This window comes from Montipora foliosa, chromosome 10 (assembly GCF_036669935.1).
Source record: "Montipora foliosa isolate CH-2021 chromosome 10, ASM3666993v2, whole genome shotgun sequence".
Lineage (NCBI taxonomy): Eukaryota > Metazoa > Cnidaria > Anthozoa > Scleractinia > Acroporidae > Montipora > Montipora foliosa.
In genome coordinates this window covers 23705073-23727242 of record NC_090878.1, presented here as the reverse complement: position 1 = coordinate 23727242, position 22170 = coordinate 23705073, and the positions used below count along the sequence as shown (strand labels likewise).

Sequence of the window (22170 nt, the reverse complement as noted above, 5' to 3'; positions counted from 1 at the left end):
ATGCAGTACTTGAAGTCAGCCTTAATTTCTTAATAACAGATTATTAACTGATGAAACGGTATATGAAATGAATCATAAATTATATGAACTGCGGATATGAAATCAAGTGCAGCTATGATCTTCGCAGTTATGAACTCAATTTTTACAATTGCATAGAGAAGCCTGAAAAATTCAGGACTTCAATGGGGTTTGGACCCGTGACCTCGCGATTCCGGTGCGACGCTCTAACCAACTGAGCTATGAAGCCACTGATGTTTCTAGCTGGCCATTTGTGGGTTCTAATGGTCCCGTGAGGAATGAATCAATGATGAAACAGTATATGAAATGAATCATATGTGAACTGCGGATATGAAATCAAGTGAAGCTATGATCTTCGCAGTTATGAACGCAATTTTTGCAATTGCGTAGAGAAGCCTGAAAAATTCAGGACTTCAACGGGGTTTGATTCATTCCTCACGGGACCATTAGAACCTACAAATGATCAGCTCCCAACGTCAGTGGCTTCATAGTTCTGTTGGTTAGAGCGTCACCTGGAATCGCGAGGTCACGGGTTTATACCCTGTTGAAGTCCTGAATTTTTCAGGCTTCTCTACGCAATTGTCAAAAATTGCGATCATAACTGCGAAGATCATAGCTTCACTAGATTATTAACTGTGTTTCTACACTGTATAATAACTATTAATACAGGTATGAATCAGTCCATGGCATTCCGTCTTGGAAAGCCACTAGGGATACCATCTCTAATCCTTCTACACTGTAACTGGTTCATGTCGTTGGATGGAATGACTACCCAACAAAAAAAGCCTTTTTTGAATCAAAATCATTAAATTATAATGATATTTATTTAATAACATTTATTTAATATTTATTTAATAATTATACATGTACATTGGCAGTTTATGCATTCTCTGTAGAGGTTACAGGTTACTACCAAAATTATTATTTTTTGTCACCTGAATTGAACCTCCTTTAATTTTTCAGAGTGTACCTGAGTCAATAATAATAATAATAATAATAATAATAATATTAATAATAATAATAATAATAATAATAATATAACAACAACAACAACAACAATAATATAAGACTGTGTGGCTGAGTGGTTAAGACACTTTCCTTGAGATCCGGAGTTCCTGGCCAGGAAAAGCCGCGAATTTCCGTGAAATATGTTTGCATTACTTTTGCACAATACTGCATTCTGCTGGATTTTTCAGCTATTTCCGCAGGTAAGTCGGCCCTCACTCGGCTTTGGGAGTAGCGTGTTATACTTGGTTTTTTACCGAGCGTTTTGGCGCAGCTGTCATGCAATTTCACTCACTCCGTGTCTTTTTACGCGGTGCTCGATTTTACTTTTGCTGACACGCTCTTTTGTTTGGTATAACACGCTCTGTTGTTTACAACTTGTAGTATCAGACACAAGAAAATTTTAATGAGGCATGCATTACGACACGGCACTCCCGTGTTAAAGAAAATTTCTTTTGTCTAGCGTGCTAAAATAGCGTGCCCGTGTCATCACCTTTTTGTTGGTTTTCCCGTGGACGGTCACATTTGATCCTGGTAGTCCCTGTTTCAACTTCTCAGCTGCACTTGTTAAAAGCCAACTGGTTTGTCTCCGGCCAGTTGGGATTCTTAACAGTGGTTGTTGTTGTTCGATCTGTTCTGTCGTTTTGCTGATTGTGTTTCATTGGCCCTGACAAGCCCCTATGGGGAGTGGTCAGTTTAAGTAATCATTATCATCATCATTAATATTATCATCAGCTGAGTGCGCTGCAATCAGTCAGTCACGAACTTTCTCCAGGCCTTCCTTTCTTGTGCCGTGCTTGGAGTCTCTTCTGGCGTGGGGGGTATTCCTGGCTGATTACGCTGGCAATTTACTGAAGAAACATCAGCTTTGGGCTACGGGGCTTATGTTTGTCATGTTTAGGGTGGAAAAGAGCATACTTGTTGACCAATTCATTCTCTGGTTGCCTGAGGATATGCCCTAGGAAGTGGAGCAGTTGTTGTATCAGCTGGATGAGTAGGTCTTGTTTCACTCTCTTGAGGACTTCTTTATTCTAATCTCTTGATACCCAGGATTATTAGCTTGTGACAGTTGTGTGTGTGGAGTTTGTCTTCAAGCTTCCACCCTTCACTTCTGTATAGAATGATTGATAGACAAGTCATCTGAAACAGTGTGATTTTAAGCTCTATGGGGGTAGTTTTGGATCACGACAGCCTCTCTAGCTTCCAGAATGCAGACCAGGCAAGGCTAAGGAACCGTTTCACATTGCTTACACTGGAAGCCATCTGTGACCTATGGTAGGTGAAATTGTTAGCCAATCTGTTGTCTTCTTTGTTCAGGGATTGGTCATATCTCTCTTTTCTTTGTGTTGATGACTAGGCCTCAGCAGCTGTCCTATTTAGCTGGATTTGAGCCTCTTCGAGGGAATTCTCAAGAAGGGTGATAATTATTTTATAGTCAGCAAAATCGAGGTCGTTAATCACTTCACTTGGGTATCTGCTAGATCCTCTAGGCGCTGTAATAAAGCCGCGAGTTCCTTCAGATTGCTTCATTGTGAAGTCGGTAATAATAATGAACGGAAATTTATGGGGCCAAGACGTCTCCCTGAAGGACTTCAGTAGTGACCTAGAATTCTTCGGATAGATGGCTGTCAACGTATACTGCACTTTTGGAATTGATGTATAAGGTTTTTATTGCCTGTACTATTGTCTCCGGAATTCCACAATGTCTCGGGACTTTGAACATTGCATTACAGTTAAAATAGAGTCAAAAGCCATGCTTGAAGTTTGCGGAAGGTAACAAACAGTGGTAACTGTTGATCATCCTCCCCTTCCATTAAGTGTCTAAGTATAAATATTTGTTGTGTACAGCTTCTTCCTGTGCAGAAGCCTGCTTGGTTATGCCTGAGGGTTGGATGAAAGAAGGGCCTTATTCTGTTCAGCAATATTCTATTGTAAACCTTGGTAGGGATGGACATTTGGGTGATGCCTCAGTCTATACATGCAGTTGCATGGTCATTTCAGAGAGGTGCCCTCTCTTGGGAAGTGGTAGAACAATATTCCCAATCCACTGCGATGAAGGGATTTGGTGTTTAAATACTGCATTGCATTAATTTGATGAAGAGCTTCCACCACTTGACTCATCTCCGTGCTTTTAGGGCGACGCTGTTATCGATGGGCCACATCCTGGAGCTAATTCCTGCTTTCATCTGCTTAAATCACTTTTGCCGTTTCACTGTAAAAATAAAAATAATAATAATAATAATAATAATAATAATAATAATAATAATAATAATAATAATAATAATAATAATAATTGTGATCATAATCATAATAATAGTAATAATAATGATAATGATAATAATAATAATAATAATAATAATAATAATAATAATAATTATTATTATTATTATTATTATTATTATGTGGGTTGATCAGTCAACCTTTATTAATTGCACACTGCATTGACTGTCAGTCCGTCTTCAGCTGATGGTCTGTAATAATTATTGTGAAATCTTCAAACTAAATTGCTTAAAATGCCAGTTATTCAGTATTCTGCTTGAAGTATTATTCACTTTTATTTATTTTAGATTGAGCTTGGTAAAGGTCTAGGCTTGGGTGGCCTGTCAATCCAGTCTCTCAAGGAAAAAGGATATGAAAGCATTTTCATTGGAATTGGTAGGGAAGCAGTTTTTTTTTAATCATAATTTTTTTGTGCAGGGTATACTCTGGGTGCAATAGGGAGCTAGCTGCTTAAGCAGCGATGACAGCGACAGCAGCAAGAACGTCATCTCAAAGTATAAATTCATCTTATACATGTACAGTCATGTAGTAATCATTTCGTGGCAATTTCAACCATTTTAATATGACAAGGGTGTGGTAGTTCCTCAAAAATGACACTGGTCAGAACAGCACTTAATTTAGGGGGACAAAATGAAAAGTTATCCTCAAGTGCTGATGCTCTTGATAACACCTCAAATTTGGCTGCCATAGCAAAACATGCAACATTGGGACGTTTCAGACGGTCTTTTGTGGAACACAATTCTTTTCGCAATGCATTATGGGGCAATTCGTTTCTGAGTTAAATGTCTTATGAAATTGAATGCAGCGTATGAAATTATGACATTCAAAATGACAGCAAAAATTATAAATTAGAACAAGCTTTATGACAGCTGCATTGTCCTTATCACAACAGCCCCAAACAGCGACAAAATCTGAAGTGCGGTCTTTTCAGAGTCTTAAGGACAGTGCCTACATGTACTATTCTTATTGTGCATATGTTCTGCGCATCTCAAGATACTTGGATTTTCTATGGGTGGTGCTTATTAAGACAGGGATATTTTTGCGTGGTCCAAAGCTATGCGGAGAAAGCAGCACTTAGCAAGTGCTCTTGGTATCCAAAAAGAAAATTGGGGGTAACCACGCATTTTTCAGAGATAATCAAGCTTCAGTTTGGAAAAAAAAAACGTCATATATTGCTTTTTATTTTACAGCTTTTTACAAAATAATATTGTTGATTAATCGTCTTCCCCCAATTTTCTTTTGGATTTTAATAACACTTGTTAAGATCTGCTTTTCTCGCGTATTCAGTAAACCATGCAAAAATACCTTTGAATTAGACACCGTCCTTAACCAGTCATCAGTCATGCCAACACATGTTGGTTCACAAGATTTTATGCCATGTATTTTCACTTCCTGTGTGTTGCGCACGCTAGTGTTGATTGAAATTTGATTCATTCAGCTGACGTGTGTTTCTTAGATACGGCGTGTGTAGGCTATGCACGTGCAGCTAAAAATCCTTTCGAGCCTCCTTAAGGCCAGGGCAAAGGGCTTCAACATTGCATGGCTTCAACATCCTGTCAATTTTGTTGATCGATTTTGACTGCTGGAGTGGGCAAGAGCTTTCTACACAGCATCAACATCTGATTCAACCGATTGAGGTTCACATGAGGCCTTGTATTCAGTCCCATGCTGCAGCCGTGGTGGTCACTATGGATATGGACATGGACACGTCGTTGAGGCCGATTAGCGGGTACGCGCATACCCAACAATGTTCAAAGAAGCTAGGGGGTGGCAAACCGCTTCAACTTCATTCAACATTCGTAAAAACAAAAGAAAGGTTGTCAATGGTTTTTGAAGCAAAGTTTAAACGCTTAATTAAACTCCTTTAACATTGATTCAACTTTGTTTCAACATTTTTCAAAATGGTTGAAGGGGAGGGGGTGGGGGCAAACGGTTTCGACATTACTGTTCAAAAAAATCGAATGGATGTTAACGCTGTTTTCTCGGGCCTTTACGTGGCCTCTAGTTTGGTAATAAATTTTGCAGATTTGTTTCATGGTTCTTTTGTTCTCCTGCAGGTTTGCCTGAGCCCAAACTTTCTCCCATATTTGATGGATTGGGTGTCCAAAATGGTTTTTATTCTTCGAAAGCCTTCTTGCCAGTTGTATCAATGGGCAGCAAAGCCGGTCAGTGTCTAACAGTGTTGATTCATTTAATAATTATACAGCTGCTCGTTTGCACCTGTTGAAGAGGCCAGAATTTTAAGATTAATTTTTTCTCCATCTTTAAGGAATGTGTTCATGCAAATCAAAGTTACCAGAACTGTTTGGGAATGTCATAGTGCTTGGATGCGGAGACACAGCGTTTGACTGTTGTACCTCAGCTCTTCGTTGCGGAGCTCGTAAAGTGTTTGTCATCTTTAGAAAAGGATTCAGCAACATCCGAGCAGTCCCAGAGGAGGTTGTTTGAAAATTAAGTAACAGCAAGCATGTCTTTAAAGTAAATTAATATTATGAGATACTGTAAAACGATATGATATTGTTCAGGCAAATTGGATGATTGAGGAGGGTTGGCAGTGGTCTATTTAACAACAATGACCTTGTTTTATTTGCAAAGAATGGAATGTTTTGCTCATTTTGCATTTAATGCAATAATTCTTTATTGATGATGTTAGTTTAAATTTGTCATTAATTTCTGGTTCTACATGTAGGAATGGTGTAATTTTTTTGTGCACAGATGCAGCTTGCAGTCGACGAGAAGTGCGAGTTCTTGCCATTTCTTTCTCCGAAAAAGGTAATTTATTTTTTGTTTTTGTAATTTAACAGTTTTTAATTAGCCACCATCAAAAATAAGCATTGTTTTATTTTCTCTTCGGACTTGCAATGGTCCCAAGAGAAACTGGAAACAATGTTCATGCAAAATTTTGGAGGACAAACAAAGGGTATTATGGTATTCTTGATTGTGGGTAATTGATATTTGACAGACAATAATAATATATGCAACAATAATAATAATTGTTAGGCAACAAACTAAAAAAAACACATTTATTTAATATTTTAGGGCAGATTACACTAGTCTGACTAACCCTAACCCTAACCCAACCTGGCATTGGTTGCCCAAAGCATAGTTAGTGCTAACCAGTGTTAAATACCATGGAAACCTACAGTATAGGTTTTTATACCTCCTAACCAACAGTTAGTGCTAACCAGGCTTCGAGCAACCGGCCCCAGAAGGACAGTACATAATGGTGTATTACATTTATACACCTTGAAAAAAGGACAGGGGCACGCCTTCTATGAGCTAATGTATAGAATTATAACTTCTCCCATTTATAGAAGTGTTTTGTTGATTTACTCTGTCCAATTTTTCCACATTGGTAAGAACGTGGATCACAGACATATTTTATAGTACAGTGTAGGGGTGAAATCAAAGTTTTTTTATCTTTAGGTGTGACAATCCGGCAGTAGATGTGACTGGTAGTGATAAGCATGACACAGACAATATACAATACGTTAGATTTTTTGTATTAATTTTATCAGAACTGCTACAAATGTACATTATTGGGCTTTTGAAGTGACACTCACAGCATAATTTGTCTCCTTGGTGCATATACAGGTTCATGTCAGGGAAGGAAAGATTTGGAGTATGGAATTTTACAAGACAGAACAGGTTCCTATTTTAATATTATTATAATTGTGTGTTGAAATGTAATTTATTTAAAGTATAGTATGGTAGTTTGAAGTTTCAGGGAGGGTCAAAACGTTGAAAAGCTGGATATGTAAAGTCTAAGCTTACAAAACTTAGTAATAGACTAACAAATAATAACAAATAGAAAGAGAGGTTAATTTGCATTGGTGACAAATCTCTACCTTGGTTAAGGTTTGCTGTTTGTTCAAACCAGATGATTTCATCTCATTTTTTTGCCTTTGTCAGCCACAGCTAATGACTAAGACAAAATTAATCCATGTACAGTAGTCACTGTGAATAAGAAAGAAATAAGGTGGGTTTTTTTTTTATGGGTTTGTGACAAGCAGTAGTGTAATGTTTGCGACAGCAAACATGAAACTTAATCAAGGTGCAGAGAGGTTCTACCCTTAAATTGACCCCTTTACATGTAGGTTCTGGCTCTTTTTAGAACTGAATACTTGGAACACTGATAAAGAGCCTAACTATGTCAATGTCATAACTTACTGTGTGGATCTCTTTTGTGCTTCCTGCTGCAGGGCTTCTGATAGGATGCGGAAAAAAATTAAAGATTATGGGGAAATTTTTGGCCATATTATGCGTAAACATGCGTTGATTATGCAGAAATTACGACGGATTATGCGGAAATTTCAACAATTTATAGAGCTATTATTAATAATTAATTAGGCCTGTCCAATATATTCGTATGGTAAAGCATAATGCTTATGGTAAAATTCAGTACTCGAAATTTCGACCAAAACAGTCGCATTTACGACTGAGATTTTTTCCCTTTGCGATTAAGATATCTGGACGAGTCGCCAATTTGCAACCAGCTTTCACAGTTAAAACAAAAGGGTTAGTAATCGCCATTTTGCCGAAACATTTGCTAAAATAAATAAAGCGATAAAAAAATATTTTGTTTAGACTCGTCATGAATTTTGTTTCAATTTGGAGATATGGAGTAAAATTGTGATGTGGTTGAACCACGATCCATTCCCTCGATCATGCATTCACCATTTTCAGCGGTTGTTTACACATATGTACTGCGGGCTCCTATTTTGTTTTGTACAACTTTATCACAATGACGATTGTCCCTACTTCTACAAATGATGCAATTTAATTTGTTACTATAACTTGCGACTAAATTTTTACAAATTGTTGCATCTTTTTTTAAAAATTTAGAGCCTAGGGTATGTTATGAAAACGGTTTAACAAGAGTCCAGGGTCATTGCCAAAAAATGTGTGGAAACTGCTTACGAACTTTCATCTTGCGAACGAAATGGCATGTTTTCTTCAATGTTCAGGAAAATAAGCGCTTCAAAGTAGTCAATCTCATTGGCTTTTGTGTTTGCGAGGATGATAGGCAGCTGCTTTATCACTAATATCAGGCATTTCTTCAGTTTTATGCGGAAAATATCGTAATTATGCGGAGGATGTGGATTTTAGGGAATTATGCGGTTCCGCATCGCCGCATCCTGTCAGATGCCATGCTGTTGTTTAGATGGCATAGAGTGTTTAAAACTAAAGGGACGTGCAGGTTTTGAGTAGATGTAATTGTCGTTAAGTTAAACTCACAGACTCCTAAACCATGCCACTCTTCCCCCCCCCCCCCCCCCCTCTACTCCTCCCCTCTCCCACCCACTGTGAAGTAACATCTTGTTGCAGTAGACAGAGTAAAATCTAGTCTTACTCTTATGAATCAATGGGCTAGTAAGCACTTTGCTGTCAAGCTGGCTGGATGGTTAAAATCAAGGCCAGTCAAAGTGCACTTGTATGCAGTATGGTATCGTCTAGCCTTTGTTATGAGATGCATAAATTACTTTTATTGTTAGTTGAGGTGGATTTAATAATAATAAGGATAGTACTGTAATGAACTTTATTTAAGTGGCTTCTGTATTTTATGAAAATCAAGTGCATCACACAGTGTGAGAGATGGGTATGGGTGTCTGCAATGTCTGGGGGCCTCCACTGTGACCAGCAGGCCACCATGGTTATGGAGAACTGCAAAGTAACATGGCTGGCAATCTGGGCTTCACCCCAGCCTTGGGGCCCACACCAGTGGCGTTTAGGCACTCGTAACATTTCATTACCAGAGGGTAAGGGAAGGGAGGGGGAAAGAAGAAACAGGAACGTAATCTGCAGGAAAAGGCGGCCATGCTATAACATGTGGAAATGTGCTCCAGGAGGCTACGACAAAGAGTGTGCAGGCTAGAGCAAGCAGCAAACTCTGCGTCTGCCAAGAGTTACAAACACATTTGAGTCTGTTTTTTTTTTTTTTGTTAATTAACACTGTAACTTGCATTTTACTGCATTTAATTTTAGCTGGAAGATGGTTCTTGGATTGAAGATGAGGAACAAACACTCAAGATTAAAGCCAACTTTGTTATTTCAGCTTTTGGCTCCACACTAGCTGATAGAGATGGTAAGTTGGTGCATTTGTGGGACATGTACTTGTAGCTAGTGTTCGTTGGAAGATAGAGAATTCATATTTTTGAACTACAGGTTAAATACCATGCAACTTAGGTCTTTTGGTGTGAGTCTTATCAGTGGATTTGTGCGGTGTTGCCTCTAACAAGTAATAGGGACCTTAAGCAAGGACGACGAGGACGGCTACGAGAACGCCGCAAATTTGCATATTTAGTGGACAAAAACAATATCTTTGCACGCCCAGCACGTGCATTTTACATTTTGATACATTTCTTTGCCGTTCTCGTCTTGACTGCGACGTGAAATGATCAAATTTGAGGTCATGTGGAGGACGAGAGCACATGATGACGAATTTTCAATATTTTCTCTCTGAATATCCACACCATTCTCATTAATTTTATTCTTGGGTTGTGCATTCACACTTTCCATGCCGAACGACATGGAGTAATCGTAAAATTATTACAGTAACGGGAAATAATATTTTTAGACAACGTTCTCGTAGTCGTCGTCGTACTTGCTTAAGGTCCCTAATAATTTTATTGCTGTGTTTCAGTCATAAAGGCCATGAAGCCCATCAAGTTCAACAAATGGGGCCTTCCTGAAGTGGATCCAAATACAATGAGCACAAGTGAGCCTGGGGTGTTTTGTGGTGGAGATGTGGCGGGAGTTGCCAACACTACAGTGGAGAGTGCAAACGATGGGAAACAAGCTGCATGGCACATGCATAAATATATGCAGGTGTGTGTTTGTACTGGTAAAGGTAATGACAAGTTTCATAAGGTAGATACATGACCTGTATCATTTTTTCTGTCACCACAAGGTCCAGACATAATGATGTAGTGCAGGAAAGAATGCCTACTTCCCAGTGACCAGTGTTCTCCAAAAAACTCCCAAGTTTCTAATCTTTTAGGTTTATTCAAAAACAGTTTGATCTACAAAAAAAAAAAAAAAAATCACCTGCTGTCAAAACTATCAGAAAATTTTAAGCAGCACTCTAGATCACATTGCACTTTCCAGCATCTGTCATATTTCTCTTATTGATGGGCTCTTGGGATCTGTGACCCTACAGATATACATGTAATTTCAGAAACACACTGGCACTTCTGTTCACACAAAATCAACATGTACATGTACATGACTGTATAACTTCCGGTCTCCAAAAGTGCTCTGACTCATAATTATTTTTGTTTTATTTACCTTTTTTGCCTTTATCCTTCAAGTGATGAGACAATAATGGTATAATATTTGTATTATTTTATACAATAAATTAATCTTGTCATTATTATCATGATAACAGTCATGAGGCATATTTGTGATAAATGTAACATTTGCTCATCATACATTACCAGAACTTATTACCATTTTTCATTTCTCACTTTTTTAGGCACTGTATGGTTTACCTGTTGCCAAAGAACCAAGTCTTCCCAAATTCTGCACTGAAGTGGACAATGTGGACCTAAGTGTGAAAATTTGTGGGTTAACGTTTGATAATCCACTTGGTTTAGCAAGTGCACCACCTACAACCAGTGCTGCTATGATTAGAAGAGGCTTTGAAGCTGGCTGGGGATTTGCTGTTACCAAAACATTTTCTCTTGACAAGGTGCAGTCTGATACTGGTAATAGACCAAATTGGCTAACTCAGTTTTGTACCAGATTAAAACCTGCTGGGATTAAGATTCTTTGTGTATTGTATTTGCATTATATTGTAGGATTTGAACTGGGTACAACGATGCTAATTTGGTCTACACAGTTTCTTTATAAGTACAGTGTAGTGGGCAAACAGCTGTTGAACGGAAGTGGTTTTTGGTTACAGCAGACATTGGGAGGGCGGTGGGACTTTTGATGAAGCCGTAAGAGTGTCTGCGGAGGAGACAACAACATTTCATCACATTTCTTTTTATTCTTTTCTGTGGACAAAATTTCCAGTAACCAAAGATGCCAGAAAAGTACCGGTTACATTGTAAGAAATCAACTTTTACATATTCATCAACTTTAATTTGCTATCATTTTAACTTACAGGATATTGTGACAAATGTCTCGCCTCGCATTGTCCGTGGTACCACCTCAGGACACTTGTATGGGCCTGGCCAAGGTGCTTTTCTCAACATCGAGCTGATTAGCGAAAAGACAGCAGCGTACTGGTGTAGATCTGTAACTGAGCTGAAAAAGGATTTCCCACACAAGGTTGGTAGCTTTTTTGGGGCTTTTTGACTTGTTTATTTTATTGTGTTGCAGAGTATTCTGGTGTTTAAGTTTGACCTCATTCCTTTCAGGCAAGCAACTGTGCTTGAAAGTGCCTTGTACTAGTTTCCCTTTTCAGATGCATTAAAAGGCATACTGTGGCCAAACGTTTTCCAGCACAAAACACCAGACAGTATGATATATGCTCATCGTGGGACTGAAATGACCATACATCATGGAATTCTTATGTGGGGAAGCAGAGTTGTGGTTCCCACCAAGCTGAGCGAAAGAGTTCTCAGACTGGGAACTCTCCATGAGACACATCGGTATGGTCAAGATGAAAGGGTTGTCCTGGGTGTACGTTTGGTGGCCAAACATCGATAAGGACATAGAGGGGACCGTCCGAAATTGTGGAGGATGGCAGGAGACAGCAAATAACCCAGCTCATGCACCCCTGCACCAGTGGGAGTACCTGGCCCTTCCCTGGCAAAGGCTTCACATAGATTTTGCTGGCCCAGTTTACAGAAAGATGCTATTGGTGGTGATTGATGCACACAGCAAGTGGCCTGAGGTCTTTGTGATGAAAGACACTACTACTGAGGAGAGAATTAGCACACTGCGCTCCCTGTTTGCCCGCCTGGGACTCCCCGATCAGATTGTGTCCGACAGTGGACCACAGTTCACATCAGAAGCTTTTATGAAGTTTACATCTGCTAATGGTATTAAGCATGTTACTGGTGCTTCCTATCACTCGGCGACCAATGGTCAGGCAGAAAAATTGGTGCAGAGTTTCAAGAAGGGAGTGAAGGCTGACAAGTCTGTAAGAACTCTACAACACAAGCTTGATAGGTTCCTGTTAGCATATCAATCAGCTCCGCATGCAACCACCTCCCTAAGCCCAGCGCAGCTCCTTTTGGGACGAAATGTCAAGACAAGGTTGGACTTGATTAAGCCGGATGTGACAAGGGAGGTCAACAAGAAATTGCTTCAGTCCAACAGCAGTAGCTTGAAGTCTTTCGGCCATAACCAGAATGTTTGGGTGTGCAGCTACCACAGAGGGCCGAAATGGGTGCGTGGCACAGTCGTTGAGCGAACAGGTCCAGTCCTGTACCGAGTCAAGGTGAATGACCAGACCTATAAGTGTCATGTTGAGCAGCTATGGGATTGCTATCGTTGCCCACCTGTAAGGGAAGCGACAGGTGATTGTACTGTTCCTGAAGAGGATGAGCATGGCATGCCTGCTGTTGGGGAGACAGAATGGAAGGATGGCCCTTTTACACCCATGACGTCCGAGGGGGGGGTTCTATCTCCTGAGCCTGAGAGTCAACAACTGAGCTCACAACCAGAGTTGATTACCACCCGTGTGGGTCGAGTTGTTAAACCACCCCAGGGATTGAAGGACTATGTTTGCAACTAGAGAAAACTGTACTGTTGTTTACTGTAGTCACAGTACCAGCATATTATCAGACACGTGACATTTTTGTTCCCGATCAACTTTATTTTATTTCACTTTATTGTTTTTTCTGCTAGTTTACATTTCTGAGTCTTAAGGGGGAGGAAATTGTTAGATCTTTCGGTTTGGGTTCCCTGTTTTAACAGTTTGTGACGTGATCCCCTTTTTCCATCTTTGGTTTGTACACGAGGCCTGGTTTTCGATTAAAAAGTTGTGAATCGCCATCTCGATCTGCCTTTCTTTACTTTCCCCGGTTTATTTGCGAATACACAGCAATATACATGTATGATTATAGTAATTATAGTATTCTAATGGTAATAGTATTCTTTATTGTGCCTTACTCTCCAAATGGAGTTATTGGTTTAGTTTTAATAAAGGTTTGAACATTAACTAGCAAAAATACAAAATTACATTATTAATTTTTACCACAGGTCCGTATACAAGTAATGAGAAAATTCATAGCACTTATTTCAATAAAATTAAGAATGTCTTTTCTTTTTTGAAACTGTTTAAGTGGATGCCTATTATTTTTGAATGTAACCTAGTTTTCTGCTGTAATTTAATACTATGTCTCCTCATTTATAATTAATCACTTAAATTGGGGTAATGAGTGAGCCTCTATGGGTGCGTACGAAGGTCGATTTCGTCACGCTTTTTTCATCAAATCGTCGCCTTTTCAACGAAATCATCGCTTAAAACATTTCAGGTTTGATTGGGGATCAAATGACTTATAATTTTCATATTTAATTTTTTTAGGTCTGACTGACTAATATTTTGTCTGAACGCAATAATTTCTAAATCGTCGCTTCGTCGCTTCAATCTCTGAGATCTTGGTTTCATCAATGGCGATCGTCGCGTCTTCGATTTCGTCGGAAATACCCATAGAGAGGCTCATGAGTGTCAGCATTTGAAATAAATATGTTAGTGCGGCTCACGTGTTATAGTGGTACAGCGTATACCCTGACAATACGTACAATAATTATAATATTGGTCATGTTAACAAATTCAGCCCATCCAATCCATTGGCCGACGCATTGGTCAACACATGGCCTGGTGAACACTTGACCAACGTAGTAACTGTTGATCAGTTGTCAGTTAACTGTCGGTCAACTGATGAATCAGTCATCAGCAATCTTTGAGGTTGATATTGTTTCGTCAGTTGTGGGTTTTTGGTTCACTGTTATCAAACGTCTTTATTGATGACTTTACTGCCCGACAATAAAAGAACTGCGTTCGAATCCTAAAAGGAAGTTACATTGTTATGAAATGCTCAGATAATAAAGTATACGAAACGATTTGATATTTACCCAGTGAGTCGGCTAGGTCCACAGCTGACAAATGACTTACATTAGTGTTATGACATCACTACAACGTATCTCATTAGCTGATAAATTAACTTAATGATCGATTATAGAATTTCTCGACGAAACAGATATCACATGTTGGTTGTGTGTCCAATGCATGGTGTGTTGGGAATCAATATTTTAAACATTATAATTTTTGGCTTCTTAAGTAGGTGGGTATTTGTTGAGCTCCATCAGTATTAATCTGAAGTAACCAACTGTCCTTTTTGAGGTCATCTTCTTTAATGTGTTATCTTGACCCAATCTTCTCATGTTCTTATCATCTTGACGTGATGGTCGCGTGTTGTTGATGTGTCGACCACCGTGTTGGCTGGTGGGTTGCTCGACTCCTTCTTTGATTGGATTCATTAATAACTAAGTTGGTTGGACCAAGAGTATACATTATTGGAGCCATTTAAATTGCCAATTGCATTGCTTTAATTTTTTTGTAGGTATTGATTGCCAGCATAATGTGTGGTTATTCAAAAGAAGATTGGACTGAACTTGCACAGATGACAGAGGTATGTGCTGTTTAAGTTTCAGTGTATCACTTGGCCCGGGTGTGAAGGTTTGACAGGGAAAGGTGGTAATTAAGGTTGATGGTATGATTGGGAAAGGTAGAAGGCCTGGGAAGAGAGTGAAGAACAAGTGTAAGTGGGAGTGTTTTGTCAGGAGTGGTGGGAAGAAAAAGGTGAGGGTGTATCAATAAAGTGAAGGCTTTATAGGACTAATCATCTCAGACGTGAAGTGCATCAAACTGAATAATTAATTTTGTAAGTTGACATGGAGAGGAGATGAAGTGGGGTGAGATTGAGAAGATGGTAAGGGATGAAATTGGAAAGAAGGTTAGTGCAAATCAGGAGAAGATGGTGATCAGCAAAGCCAAGTGGAATGAATAATTGTTTAGAGAAAGTGATGATGAGGAAGAGTTCATGGGATTAATTGGTGCTGAAAATGAGGAGGGATGAACTTGTCTGGTATCGATTGTGTTCTTACAGTGGCTTCAAGAAACTGCACGCGGATTTTCACCAGCACACGCTCGACGTTCTGTTATTTTGAATCACGCGTGCTACCGTTATAATTATTGCAACTGATGAAGGCTTAAGCACCAGCCGAAACGTCTTGACGAAACATCAAAAAAACTAGTCAGTGTCAAACCATTATGTTGCCATCTCCCTGTACTTGTATGTGTGAAAAGTGGAGATTATTATTTTGGTTTGATGAAGAGAGCACAGTTAGGTGGCCATTTTTGTACTAGTAATGCATAATTTGTCTGGGACAAACTTGGGCAAACATTTTTTCTGCATCTGTCGAATTCGCATGGTATAGGGATGGGCACAGGATGCATTATGTGTCTTGTGTCCGTCTTTACACTGGACGAATAACATGACAGAGCATGATTCATCTTGGCGGATTAACGGATTATGCGTCTCTAGTACAATAACAGCTCTTAAGTGCTCAGATGTTCATGTTTGTATTTATTATCATGTTTATCTTCATACTGAAGCAATTTTTGTGATGTCGATTCCTAAAAAGAAATTTAAATGTTGTCAGACTAAGATAAGAATTTATAAGATATTACGGTAACCATTTTTCATTATTTTGAAAGGTGCCTTGCCTATTTTGAATGGCTGATTGCCACTAAGGACAACACTGTTCAGTAACAACATTATTAACTAATTACTTCTTCAGAGGGCAGGTGCTGATGCTTTAGAGCTAAACTTATCCTGTCCACATGGCATGGGAGAGAGGGGGATGGGCTTGGCGTGTGGTCAGGTATGAGATTTGAACAAAAATAATGGATGGTATGACTGTTAACTGACTGTGTATGAACTGGTGGCCTACAAAATAATGGCCAACTGACATCCAAGAATTGATGGACAATCCACCATTTACTGAAACTGTTAGTGAATGTTGTGAACTTAAAGTATTTTGTTGAGGATTAATTTTGTTAATGAACACCTCAGATTTCTTTGTGGGTATGTTGAGTGGATTCAGTCCTGACCTGCTCTTGCATGTAGCTTTTAGGTAGTGAGCAATCAAGGCTCACTGGAAGGATTCCTAGTCATGATAGCTGACAGAGCTTTTTCTGTGGAAGTTTCCTGCCTTAGCTTCCTTAAGGCGGATTTCCACTGTTGCATAAATTTTACGTAGGCTAGGCATGTACTAAATGACTGACTTTATGTGCATAAATAAGATGCAAGATGTTGTATGTATGGCTTGCATTAAATGTGAAGATTGAGAACTGTTCATTTTATTTATGCATTTAAAGCCAGTCAAATACACTTACGTACCATGCTTAAAATCTGTAGACGCAACTGTGGAAATCCGCCTTCATTTTCATACAATAAACAGACTTTTCTTATTGTTGAAAGAAATGAAATCAATGAGAAACACTTTTAAAAGTAGGAGGGGGCTAGGTTTTGGTATGGTTCATGGAAGTGTGATGGGAGGGGGGGAGTGGTAGGAGAAAACATCAACATAGGAAAAGAATGGGGGGTTACAGGGGCCTCTCTGCGGCCCCCGTTTCCATTATTTAGAGCAAAGTTATTTTAAAGGGGCAGTGTCATGGATTGTTGGTAAAAGTCTGACCCCAGTTGTTCAAACGATGGATAGCGCTATCCCAGGGTTCTCAATAAGTTTTGGAGTAGACAGCTTAAATATAAAAGTAGGCGGCGGGAGAAGCGCTTTGTCATTGTTTATAGCAAGTTTATGACCGAAAAGTAGACGGCTCTAAATTTAAAGTAGCCGGTTTTTTAGCCGGCTGCCGGCACTTAATGAGAACCCTGTATCCACCGAAAAAATCACTAGTCAGTGGATAAACACAAGCAAAACCAATTGAGTTATCCACTGGATAGTGAGTTATCCGGTGGATAGTTCTATCCATCATTTGAACAACTGGGCCCTGGAAATCAAAGGAGACTTGTTTACCGATGGCAAACGAAAATTAATGGCCATACATGTAGTTTCTTCTTTCTTGATTTAGTATTTTTATGGTCCAAATAAAAGGGATAATGGCCAGGATACTACCCCTTTAACATCTTCCTCACTTATTCTGAGTTACTTCTGAATCAGTGAAAACCTATTGGTTATCACAGGTGTTTACCTAGTAATTAATTTCTAGTGCAGAATATGCTTTGAACAACTTGGCCCAGCACTGTGACTGTACAATCATGTACGTTGTTGTTTAGTGTAAGCAGGAGCGCATAAGTAGGAGCTTGGTTCTCCTATACAAGCCCTATGAGTCAACATTTGCTCATTGGGAGGCTCCTACAGTCATGGGCTCCTGGTGTCAGTATTATTATTTTCTTCTTGATATAGGATGCAGAACTGGTGCGTAACATTTGCCGGTGGATCCGTGCTGCGGTTAAAATTCCATTTTTTGCCAAGCTAACTCCAAATGTTACAGACATTGTGGATATCGCGAAAGCTGCCAAGGAAGGTATAATGTACATGACTGTTGTAATAGGTGCAGTTTGTTAACATAGTTTTTACTTGAGAAATAGCATTTACTGAGTCGAGAACTTCAAAGGAAATAGTGCCGTTTCTTAAATTCTCATGTACATCACTGTAATCCTTGGCTCATACTGAACATAAACTCATAAGTTGTTGAAAGGTGTTGCACACTTTCACAAGTGTGAAAGAGTTTGTCTGTGTAAGCCATTTCTTCTCAGGAGCACAAGTGATACTAGTTTATTATTTTGTCTTATGCCAGACGAGAGGTTTAAATCTTACTAAGTCTCAAAGCATTGGGTGGATTTGTTTTTGATGATCCTGAATTCAGCTCCATCGTGTTTTGTAAAATTTGGTATTAATTTAGTAACTCACTGGTTGTCTCTTGCCAGTTGAATTTCTTAATGTTTATTGATGTTTTAGTGATTTTTCAATTATTAGTGGCAATTAGCCTTTAATACACCTGTGCTAGCATAATTAACAATTATTCATGACTTCCCTGAGTTAATTTATAGCTTACATGTTCATTAGTTGTCGGTACTTATTGAAACCACTGAATATTATAGGTTCTGCAGTTTAACTGACCTTGTACTCAATGTTGTCCTCTCCTGAATGAAAGAAGGATACTTGAGCCATGGTAGCAGCTCAGACTTTAACACAATGGACACCGCTTCAATACTAAACAATAGGCAGCTTTAATATAATAACTGCTACACTACGGAACTTGGGCTAAAAAACATCCTTACCAGCTAGAGGCCCAATAAACTTTTCGTTTTAGTGTGGAAGACCCTAATATCCTCAATGGACCAAATTTTTGTGCACAGGCTATGCTCCTTGCTTTCTCTGAGAGACTACCCAGCATTTTAAAATACAGAGTAGGATTCACTTGGAAACTGACAGGGCCTCGCACATCTTTAAGCACCTTGAGAACTCAAAGGCATATTCCCTTACACCCCACATAGTATTTATAGTTATTTGGCCTTCTAGAAACTCTCCAACACATATTGCTTGCTTGATTATCATCATGTTCAGACCAATTGCTCACTTATTTAAATACAAAGCAAGCGAACAGAGAATCCGTTATAGTTTACTTTTTACAGTATTGTAGTTTGGCTGAGCTCCTATCCTGTTTCAAACAAGTGTGCTGTCTACTTTTATTGCGATAGCTCAAGTGAGGACGCAACCTTTACATTTAACGCAAGCCGTTCAAACAGTGTGAAAGTGAGGGCACATCCCAGTATTAAATGATGGGGATGTGCTTGCTCTTGACTCTTTAAAAGCTTACCATTTTAAATCAAAAGGTGAAGTTATTACTGATTTTAGGTTTTGCTGATGGAGTGACCGCAACCAACACAGTGTCTGGTTTGATGGGCCTGTACCCAAACAGTACTGCTTGGCCATCTGTTGGCAAGGAAAGAAAAACAACATATGGAGGTGTGTCTGGAAATGCAATTCGTCCAATTGCATTACGTGCTGTGTCTGCAATTGGTAAAGCTCTGCCCGGATTTCCAATCCTAGCTTCAGGTGGGGCAGACAGTGCCGAAGCAGTGTTACAGTTCCTTCATTGTGGTGCATCTGCTGTACAGGTATAGACTAGTTGTTGCACTGTTGTAAATGGTTTCTGTCCACAAGTGAACCATTGCCAGGAGGTTTATTATCAGGCATTTATCTGCTCCCTCAACCAGCCATCAAAATTAGATTTCTAAAGGCAGAATTGGTCAATATGAGGCTCCCAACATGGTCAGGAGCAGGACAGAACTGCTAGTAGATTGCATCACATCTGCTGACTTACGGAATAGACTGATGAAAATAATATTGAATTAATGATTGACCAATATTGGCATTTTAATAGTTCCCTGGAAAAACCTGGACCAGTACCTCTGGACATTGGACATGCACTCACAAACAATGTCTTATAGTATTGGCCCAGCCTTCTCTCCTATACGAATGTTGACAAAGTGGTGAAAATTCTGTGCAAGCCATGAATAGATGGAAAGGTGTAGTACACCCTTGGGAAGTGTAGGATACAAGTTTCTTGGCAATGGGAAAAGGGGCAGCTGAAAAATCTGAGTCCTAGGCAGGATTTGAGCCCATGACCTCTGTAACACCGGTCAGATGCTTTATGCATTCAGCTACGTTGCCAAGAAACTTGTATCCTATCCTTCCCATGGGCACATTACATCTTTCCGTCTATCTATGTACTTGTACATGTAAAATTGAGGTGCTTGACTTTGTAGAGCCTGCAGATCTAGACCAGTTGGACTCGTTGTTCTTTCAGGGCAAAGATAAAAGCTAGAAGCTACCCAGCTCCCCAGTGAGTTCTAGTAACCCAACATTGGATTAGGGGATGGGGGGAAGTATGGAGAGGTTACCAGTAACCTTTTATCTCACAGGCAAATTAGGGAATGACCATTATTATATTTTGCAGTGGTGTGTCACACCTTCCCAATGACTTTTGTCCACTATTGTAATTTATGGCCTACCTGCCACAACCTTAAGTTGTCTAGCTGTAGTTCAGTGGTATAGCATCTAGTGAACTACAGTGTAGTAATCCAAATGTCATACACGTAGGCTAGATTCCTGTCAGGGGTGATCAGAGTTTTTTTCCCAAGTATCTTTAAGTCATTATTGATGCATTTAAGCATTTAATTTTGTCTACTGGAGTTAACATGATTATTAACATCCTTTTCCATTCCTCCGTGAACATGTATTTGTAGATGCTACTTTCAACAACTTGTAGTCAAGTATACGGTAGTACTCTTCCTTTATACAGATATCAAGTGCTGTGCAGAACCAGGACTTTACCCTGATTGATGATTACGCATCGGGACTGAAATGCTTATTGTATCTCCAAACTATTCAAGCGTTTTCAGAGTGGACTGGCCAGAGTCCTCCCACACCAAAACATCAGAAAGGAAAACTTGTTCCAAGAATAGCTGACCTTGTTGGAAAGGTGTGGGTGATTTTGATGCTATTGTATTCATGCAAATACTTTGTTTTGAGATTTCTATTCATGTCATAATACAGTGTACTAATGCGCTAGAGGGGAATCTATTTCTCTAAATCTTGAAATTAGCATTTGTATCAATAACACTTGATTTTCAGTGAGAATGCAAGGGTTGGATATGAGACGTTTCAAAAGACAAGGCCCTATAAGTCTTGTTCATTCTCTGAACAACTGGAGGCTGTGGGAAGAAATGACGATTATTGAGGCAAAACTTGAAGAGCATATTGTGTGTAATTATTAAATGCTGTTGTCTTGAAGATCTCAGCCCTTTCTGGGTTATAACCCAAGCGAAAAATGTTTATGCGATGGACTCCTTGTGACGCGTTACGCCATTAAAATAGCACTTTTCATAGGTACTAAAATTCGCAAAAGAAAAAAGTAACTATCAGGACTTGATGGATGGAGTAATATTAGTTTTGTTATCTTGTCAGGTTTGAACTAGATTCGCTTTTCTTAGATTTCGGTTTTGTGTGGTTGGTACTCATTGAGCCCCTGGATTGTGCAACTGATCTTTACTGTCATTTTTGTCAAGCTACACAGAATTTAGTTGAACGGCTCCTGACAAAAAAAGACAAAACATGAAACCAAAGACCCCAAACATTGAATTAATTATTTTTTGAAACTTTGTTGCAGTCTCTTCCCAACTTTGGACCATATCTGATGGAAAAAGAAAGTCTTGTGGCAAAGCACAAGGAGAAGATTATTTTGTTGAGTAAAGAGTTTGAACCAGAGACAGTCAGACCAGCTTTTAAACCTGACAAGCCGGTTCCACCAGTCAAGGTGATTATCTTGGGTTCTAATTGCCACAAGATTCTCTATCTAGCATCTCACCACTCTAAAAACAGTTATTGTTTAAAGAGAATTATTTTTATTAATACATGCTAGTCAGCAGTAGCATGGTATAAACTGAAACAAACCAGGGACGTGTGTCTCAAAAGCTCCAGGGGTTCAAACATGAAACTGGAAACGTTTTCCTTTTGAAGATACAAAGTGTTTTATATTAACATTATAATTATATCACCATGACGCGAAATACACCTGAGAAATGTTGGGATCTTTGAGAAACAAACCCCAGGTCCAGCTGTCTGCACTATGAATGCCACGCAATGAGAGCGTTTCAAATTATCTTGCATAGAGGAAAGTTTTTAATCTCAGATTTCATTGTGACAGTAGTTTGTGGTAGTATAATTATGTATCTCAGAGTATAATTATTGGCTACTTAATTCACCCAGAGACAACAGCTAACATACTGGTACATTTTTACCCTCCTTTGAAACAGACGATTAAGACTCATTTGGACAATGGCAGCATGAAGTTGTCTAAACATGATAATCAAATTT

The 22170-nt window shown here is 39.2% G+C and overlaps 1 protein-coding gene across 2 annotated transcripts in view; it reads left to right on the top strand.

The window, feature by feature from the left end:
- The window catches only part of LOC137973953 (dihydropyrimidine dehydrogenase [NADP(+)]-like), a 46707-nt gene that overhangs the window by 19934 nt on the left and 4603 nt on the right, over positions 1-22170 (top strand). For both annotated transcript variants that reach the window (XM_068820860.1, XM_068820861.1), the window contains exons 9-23: positions 3591-3678; positions 5361-5468; positions 5573-5742; positions 6019-6075; positions 6898-6951; positions 9289-9388; positions 9947-10131; positions 10778-10993; positions 11413-11577; positions 14823-14891; positions 16063-16146; positions 17692-17812; positions 19147-19409; positions 20597-20776; positions 21464-21610. In XM_068820860.1, the coding sequence (XP_068676961.1) occupies positions 3591-3678; positions 5361-5468; positions 5573-5742; positions 6019-6075; positions 6898-6951; positions 9289-9388; positions 9947-10131; positions 10778-10993; positions 11413-11577; positions 14823-14891; positions 16063-16146; positions 17692-17812; positions 19147-19409; positions 20597-20776; positions 21464-21610 (2007 nt within the window). The remainder of the gene's footprint in view (positions 1-3590; positions 3679-5360; positions 5469-5572; positions 5743-6018; positions 6076-6897; positions 6952-9288; positions 9389-9946; positions 10132-10777; positions 10994-11412; positions 11578-14822; positions 14892-16062; positions 16147-17691; positions 17813-19146; positions 19410-20596; positions 20777-21463; positions 21611-22170) is intronic.